This window comes from Cucumis melo, chromosome 12, assembly GCF_025177605.1.
Source record: "Cucumis melo cultivar AY chromosome 12, USDA_Cmelo_AY_1.0, whole genome shotgun sequence".
Taxonomy (NCBI): Eukaryota; Viridiplantae; Streptophyta; class Magnoliopsida; order Cucurbitales; family Cucurbitaceae; genus Cucumis; species Cucumis melo.
In genome coordinates this window covers 7,176,134-7,183,909 of record NC_066868.1, presented here as the reverse complement: position 1 = coordinate 7,183,909, position 7,776 = coordinate 7,176,134, and the positions used below count along the sequence as shown (strand labels likewise).

The 7,776-nt window shown below is 32.6% G+C and overlaps 1 protein-coding gene and 1 long non-coding RNA gene across 2 annotated transcripts; both read left to right on the top strand.

Moving 5' to 3' along the window:
- The first annotated feature begins 1,119 nt into the window (after positions 1-1,119).
- On the top strand, positions 1,120-2,486 carry LOC127144285 (uncharacterized). The gene is made up of 3 exons (XR_007815904.1): positions 1,120-1,239; positions 1,472-1,536; positions 2,351-2,486. It is a non-coding gene; the product is annotated as an uncharacterized LOC127144285 (long non-coding RNA).
- A 2,112-nt stretch (positions 2,487-4,598) lies between these two features.
- Positions 4,599-6,658, top strand: LOC127144267 (uncharacterized). Its single transcript, XM_051079974.1, has 4 exons — positions 4,599-5,219; positions 5,656-5,871; positions 5,947-6,138; positions 6,220-6,658. The coding sequence occupies exons 2-4, from the start codon at positions 5,822-5,824 to the stop codon at positions 6,488-6,490; spliced, it is 513 nt and encodes a 170-aa protein (XP_050935931.1). The 5' UTR covers positions 4,599-5,219; positions 5,656-5,821; the 3' UTR covers positions 6,491-6,658.
- Positions 6,659-7,776: the final 1,118 nt, after the last annotated feature.

Sequence of the window (7,776 nt, the reverse complement as noted above, 5' to 3'; positions counted from 1 at the left end):
TATTATGTTAAAGGAAACGATAATTATATTTGTTGAAATATAATTATTTAAGGAAAAAATAGTTGTGTTTTGGAGAAAGGATATTTATTAAAGGAGAAAAAGTAAAATAATTATATTTTGGGAAAATATAATTATTTGTAAAAGGATAATTAATTACTTTGGAGAAAGATAAACAATAATTAATTATTTGTAAAAGGATAATTACTTTGGAGAAAGATAAACAATAATTAATTATTTGTAAAAGGATAATTACTTTGGAGAAAGATAGACAATAATTAATTATTGTGGAAGATAATTAATTATTTTGGAGAAAGATAAATAATAATTAATTATTGTAGAAGATAATTAATTATTTTGGAAGAAAGGTAAATAATAATTAATTATTGTGGATGATAATTAATTATTCTGCAGAAAGATAAATCTTGATTATGGAGTGAAGTTGTTATGGTTGGTTTAAGACAATTCATGTTGGAAGTTATAAGTGATTTATTGGAAAAGATTTGATTGATTAAATTAATTGAGGACTTAAGTTAATTTGAGATTTTGGAGGGAAAAGTTAGTTTTTGTGGAATTGTAATTAATTGAGTATATATATATGGATATATATATTTAATTAATAATATGGAAAAGTGAAGTTAATTATATGATGGAATATAATTATATTTGTTTGGAAAAGAAGATAATCCATAAGGAGAGAGATGGTTGATTTGATTGGACAAAAAAGATATATATTTATTTGCAAGAGAGAATAATGGTTTAAATAAATATATATTTATTGTAGATTTTGGTGAGAGAAAAATAATAATAATAAAGAAGTATTATTATTATTACTAATAGTTGTAAATGCCTAAGATTAAGGCATTGATTTAGGAAAGATAATGGGAATAAAGATATATGTATATTTTTTTGGTATTATATATATATCCTAAAAGGAAAAGGAAAAGAAAATAATAATAATAAATATTATTGTTATTATATATATCCTAAAAGGAAAAGGAAAAGGAAATAATAATTATTATTATTATTGTTATTATGTGAGTCTATAAATAGCATTAGAATGCTTAAGATGGAAATAAAGGAAAAAGAAAAAGGTTCTTTATCTTCTTCTCTAAGATAACCCTCTGTTGTCGCCGCCTCAGTTAAAGTTAAGATTGGTCTCTTTGGAAGCTTGAGGATTTAAAGTGATGAATTTTTCATCAAGGATAAGAGGATTTTCCAACCTCCATCTGAGTAACCTTGGTAAGCTAATGAAATTAAATTAATATTTTATTAATTTAATTTTGGATCTATTTGAGGTTTCTTTAAAGGTTCAATTGGCTAAACTTTTTAAGATCTAAATCTTGGATTTTTCCCAATCAAGGTTGAATTGGTTTCAACCCAATTTTTAGAAAGTTAATTTGGGAGAATTTTTGGGTGTTAGTCAATTGCCAATTTCATTAATTAAGATACTAAGTGTTCCTTTTATGATTAGGATCAAGTTAATTGGAGAATTTTACTGTCAACTAAGGAGTACCTTTGTTTGGCTAAAATCTCCAGGTAAGAGATTCTCCTACTAGACCTTCGAACTGAATTCAAGAGACCGCATGTAATTATGATTATGCATTGATGGTAGCTAAAATGCATAATTTGATGATAATGATTATACCGAGATTATGATGATAGTTGATGTTGATGATGATGACTGAGATTATTATGTTGATGATTTATGATGACAGTTGATGTTGATGATGATGACTGAGATTATTATGTTGATGATTGATGATGATAGTTGATGTTGATGATGATGACTGAGATTATTATGTTGATGGTTGATGATGATGACTGATGTTATGTTAAGGACTGATAGATTGATGTTGATGATTGTTAATGCATGATATATTAATCACATGATTAAGGACGTTAAGATTAATACTCATGCCATGTTATGATGTTATGTTATGCTACATGCTATGGATAGGGTGTTCTGTTAACTTTGTCTATTAGAGTCGTACCTGCATGGGTGTCCTTCGGGATCACCACCTATTTAGGACTGTGTGGTTCGACGGGACGCCAGTCTAGCATGTATATAGATATGATTCGAGTGATTCGACGGGGTCCTCGCATCCCGATTGTCTTAGTGTTACCCCCGGGTTCACTACAGACCAGCATGTCCTAGGTGCTCCCCCGGGACACCGAAGACCAGATTTTCGTTCCTACGGGAGCGCATGTTGCACGTGTTCGGGAACGTGCCAGAGATTGGGTACCATTTTCAGGACTCTAATGGGAAGTTAACAGACACCTAGCGGGACTAGTAGTAGGTCCCTTACTGAGTATATGTTTATACTCACTCTTTCTATGTTTAACATTTCAGGCGAAGGTAAAGGTAGAGGAAAGCTGGCGAGCGACAGAGAAGGATCCGTGACATGCCATATGGGGACTCAGTTTTGCTTCCGCGTTTATGTTTCAGTGTTTTAATATTCCGTTTTTAATGAAAATTTATTCTTCCCTCGTTTCAAAAAAGTGTCTCTTGTCATTGTCGTTCCGTTTTAGTAACGACCTCAGCTTAGTATAAAGAGTTGGGTCGTTACAAAAACCCTCTACTATATTTTTTTTTTTCTTTCCTAAAAAGCACTTTTAAGAGTAACTATTTATAAGTGGTTTTTTAGAATAAAATAAAAATGAAAAATGTTGATTAAAAAAATCTACTGCATGCAACTTTTTCATGAAAAATAAATATTTTACCCGTTTTATCATTTTTGACAACAATTCTCCTATTTGAAAACTAAATCTATCCAATACCTAAAACTCTTTCATAAGCCATATTTTTCTACGTGATTGTTAGCTATAATCCAAAAGTGTATCATATTTTAAGTAGTAAATGAATAAATGTATCACATTTTTATTCAGTTAACGTAACACCTCATAAATTTAAAACCTCATAAATTTAAAGAACTTATTATGGGTATTACATTAAGTGAAATCGGAAGTTATGGAATTTATTAGGTGTTAGATTAATTAAAATTCGAAGCTAAGGAATGTATTCGGTTGTTTTGTGTTGGATTAATTATATATATATATGGGTGTGTATATTTAATTAAAGATTACGGAGTTTGGTAGATATTATTATTAATTAAGACATGAGAGCCCAGTATCCCAAGTTGTTCAAAGATTAGAACTTTCGAAGACGAAAGTTTCTTAAAGAAGGGAAGATTGTAACGCCCAAAAATCAAGATAATTTTGGAGTTAATTATGTTAATTTTGTTTAATTAGATTTAATTTATTAGACGTTATTTTGAGGATTGGAGCCAGAATTTAATGGTTGAGTTAAGATAATTCATGTTGGAATTTTAGGAGTGATTTATTGGAAAAGATTTGACTGATTAAAAAGAATTAATGATTTAAGTTAATTTGAGATTTTGGAGTGAACAGTTGGTTTGGTGGAATTGAATTTAATTGAATATATATATATATATATATATATATATATATATATATATATATATATTATTAATAATTTGGGATTTTTGGTGAAATACGATATTAATTATTTGGTTTTGTATAAATAATTAATATGAAAAAGTGAAGTTAATCATATGACGGAATATAATTATATTTATTTGGAAAAAAAAATAATCCATGAAGAGGAAGATGATTGATTTGATTGGATGAGAAAATATATATTTATTTAGAAGAGAGAATGATTGTTTAAAGTAAATATGTATTTATTATAGATTTTGGTGAGAGAAAAATAATAATAATAAAGAAGTATTATTATTATTATTATTATTATTATTATTAATGGTTATAAATGCCTAAGATTTTATGCATTTAAGAAATTTATTGAGAAAAGATAATGGAAATAAAGATATATGATATTTTTGTATTATATATATATATATATATATATATATATATATATATATATCCTAAAAGGAAAAGAAAATAATAATAATAAATATTATTGTTATTATTTGGGTCTATAAATAACATTGAAATGCTTAAGTTACAAATAAAATGAAAAAGAAGAATGTTATCTCATTCACTAAGATAACCCTATGTTGTCGTCGCCGCCTCACTAGTTTAAGAGACCACATGTAATTATGATTATGCATTGATGGTAACTAAAATGCATAACTTGATGCTATTGATAATGACTGACATTTATATGGATTGTTGATGACGATAACTGATATTATGTTTATGACTGATTTACGTTGATGCATGATGATGCATGGTATCACTACAAGAAAATGGAGAATTCCCGACGTCGAAAAGCACGTCGGCATAAAGAACGTCGGGAATAAGGGCTTTCCCGACGCCCTCAACAACGTCGGGAATTAGGGTTTTTTTTGATAAAAATTAGTTTTGGGTTTGTTTGTTTTTTTGTTTTTGTTTTAGTTTTGCTTTAGTTAATTAGTTTTAGGATTAGTTTTAGAATTTAGATTTTGAAATAGTTTTAGGATATAGATTTTGAATTAGTTTTAGGTTTTAGTGTTGAATTTGAATTTGAAGTGGTTTTAGGATTTAAGATTGACGTTGAGATTGAAGTTGAAATTGAATTTGAGATTGATAAAAAATTTGAATGTGTAGAGATTTTTGAGGTTATATTGAATTGGGGGGGGGGGGGGTGTTTATTGAATTTGAGATTGTGATTTAGGATCTCCAATTACTTAGTCGTTTGAACTTTGAGAAATACCTAATAAACTTTTAATTTTGTGTTTATACAAAATGTTTAACATTCTTCAATCTTATATACGGATGGTTTTAATGGGTCTACTCAACATATTTCTTAAAACATGAGATTTATGAGAATGTGTTAGAATGCTAAGTTTCTGAAAATATTAGAGCAAAGAGATAATTTAAAGCAAAGCTAGATTTGAGACTTGCTTAATGCAAGAGTTTCTTTTTTCATAAGCATGCTAACTTAAGAAAGTTAAAGTTTTAGCATGAGATTTTTGAATATGCTTAAGTCTATACCGAGATGTCTTGATCTGATAGAAATTCTATGGGGAAGATTATCTTGTGTACAGTGGTCGTGTAATTATTATGAAATGGAATTACTACTTATCTGGGGAGAGGGAGGTTTAAGTTAAATTGAAAATGTTTGTTTTCTATGTCCATAGCCATTATGTCATATCGACCATCAAATTTTATGGAGACGGACGATATGTTCCTCCAGTTTGAGGACGATTTAGATAATAACATCGCGGGAGGGTCATCATCTGTGGGCGACAATACGGGTGAGTCTAAGAATTTTCTTCATTTTAACTTACAAATATTTCATGTTCTTTTTTCTAACTTTATATGTTATTGTCTATTTATTGAGCAGAGTCTTCTTCTCAACAAACGACTCCGACTCCTAGGAGACGTGCGCAGTCTCGACTCTTGGAGTTAGAGCGCCACGTTGCAATAAATGGGCGCATTCCGATGACGATCGCCCCTGGAGCGGAGAAGCCTATTTCTCCACACGCCGTTCGCTTCAGCCAGGCGATAGGCGTGTGCGTGCGAAAGACATTTCCCGTCCGCTGTCTTAAGTGGACGGACGTTGGAAGAGAATACATTGAGGTCGTCAAGGGCGACCTCCAGGTAATTAAATGCACTACACATTTATATATGATTTCATTTGAAACATATCTAACTTTAGCCAATCTAATGTGTTATGTTTGTAATGTGCAGCGATTCTTTGTGCTTGATTTCAATGATCAAGCAATGAACAGGTTTGTTGAGCATCAGATGCTCACGACCTTTAAAGAGTTCCGGGCCGACTGTCATAAACATTTCAAAAAGTACAGCGACCCGGAGGAGGCTCGTGCCAACCCACCAAACGCATTGGTTGGACGTGATGAGGATTGACACTTCCTCTGCGACCATTATATCAGCCGTGCATTCCAGGTATTTGTCATGATTAATTATGATAACAAGTTTTTATATGTATAAGAAATAAACAATATAATTGTTTTAATGCAGGAGCAATCACGGACAAACAAGGCTGCTAGACAGAAGCAGCCTTACAATCATAGTAGCGGGTCCAAGTCGTTTCTACAACGACAGCATGAGCTCGCTGAAAGAAGAGGGCAGCCGGTCGATCGTGTGGAATTGTTCCGGGAAACACACGTTCGAGCTGGGACATTCGTGTCGCAAGCCGCCGAGGATGCGCATGTAAGTTATACCCTTATTAATTATCCACTTTTATTATATATTTTTGCGCGTTACCTAACATAATTTTTAAATTTGTTGCAGAATCAAATGCTGGAACTCCAATCCCAGCCTATCCCAGAGGGTAGTCAGCCACTCTCTGAGGATGAGATATGCGATCAGGTGTTGGGTAGACGACCAGGCTACTCAAAAGGCCTTGGTTGGGGACCCAAGCCGAAGGCCCGCAGAACGGCAAGTGCAAGCAGTTCGTCGACATCTTGTTCACAGTCCACACAAAAAGAGATTGAATTACAAGCTAAACTTCATGAAGCTTTGGAACGGATTGAAGTACAAGATAGAAATCACCAAGCATTAGCTTCACAAGTGGAAGCTATGAAAAAGATGATTGAAGACCTAACTCGTGCACAACAGGGACCACCACATGATCCCTAGCTTCATTATGTTTATGTTTTTTCTATATTGAGAACTATATTTTGTTGTAGTCAACTTATTCGTATTATTAATTTTAATTCTATTTTTTTAATTTGTGTTTGTATATTTATTAATTTATTTTAATTTAATCCAAAACGTCGCGAAATTTTTTTGAGCAATCTGAACATCATTGTGAATGTTTGAGCAAAATATTATAAGGAAAAAAGTAAAAATAAAATATTTTAAAAAATATATAAAAAAATATTTCCCGACGTTCATTACGTCGGGAAAAAAACGTCGGAAAATAGGCTTTCCCGACGCCGTGAGATGCGTCGGCATAGACGGCGTCGGGAAAGGTTTTCCCGACGCGGGATATGCCGACGCATCTCCCGGCGTCGGGAAAGCCTTTCCCGACGCTGCTTTGGTACGGCGTCGGGAAAGCCTCTCGCAACGCATTTCTCCCGACGTGCTTCCCGACGCCGTTTTGTACGTCGGGATATCCTTTTCCGACGTACTTTGCATTTTCGCCGACGTATTGGTGCGTCGGGAGTACCCCCGTTTCTTGTAGTGTATATTAATCACATGATTAATGACGTTAAGATTAATACTCATGTCATGTTTATGATGTTATATTATGTACATGCTATGGATGAACGTTCTGTTAACTTTATTTATTAGAGTCATAACCACATGGGTGTCCCTCAGGATCACCTTTTTATGACTATAGTCTGACGAGATCACCAGTCCAATATGACATAGACATGATTACGAGTGATTTGACGGGATCACTCACAACCCGATTGTCTTAGTGTTTTCATCGGGTACACTAAAGACCAGTTTGTCCTAGGTGTTCCTTTGGGTTCACCGAAGACCAGATATATTTCTACTGGATCACAGATTGCATGTGTTTGGGAACGTGCCAGTTCAGGGATACTTCTTTACAGAACTCTAATGGAAAGTTATCAGACATCTAGCGGGACTAGTAGCTGGGTTCCTTATTGGGTATATGTTTATACTTACTTTTTCTATGTTTAATATTTCAGGAAAAGGTAAAGATAGAGAAAAGTTGGCGAGTGACAAAGAAGAATCTGTGGCATGCCATATGGGGACTCAATTTTGCTTCTGCGCCTATGTATCATTGTTTAATATTTTGTTTTTAATGAAAATATAGTTTCCTCTTTTCAAGAAAGTGTTTATTGTTATTGTTTCTTTTTAGTAATGATCTCAGTT

Excerpts from the sequence above, each read along its gene's own strand:
- LOC127144267 (XM_051079974.1), top strand. The coding sequence starts at position 5,822 with ATGAGGATTGACACTTCCTCTGCGACCATTATATCAGCCGTGCATTCC. Across the intron at positions 5,872-5,946 it reads ATATCAGCCGTGCATTCCAG|GAGCAATCACGGACAAACAA; the intron begins GTATTTGTCATG and ends GTTTTAATGCAG. Across the intron at positions 6,139-6,219 it reads AAGCCGCCGAGGATGCGCAT|AATCAAATGCTGGAACTCCA; the intron begins GTAAGTTATACC and ends AATTTGTTGCAG.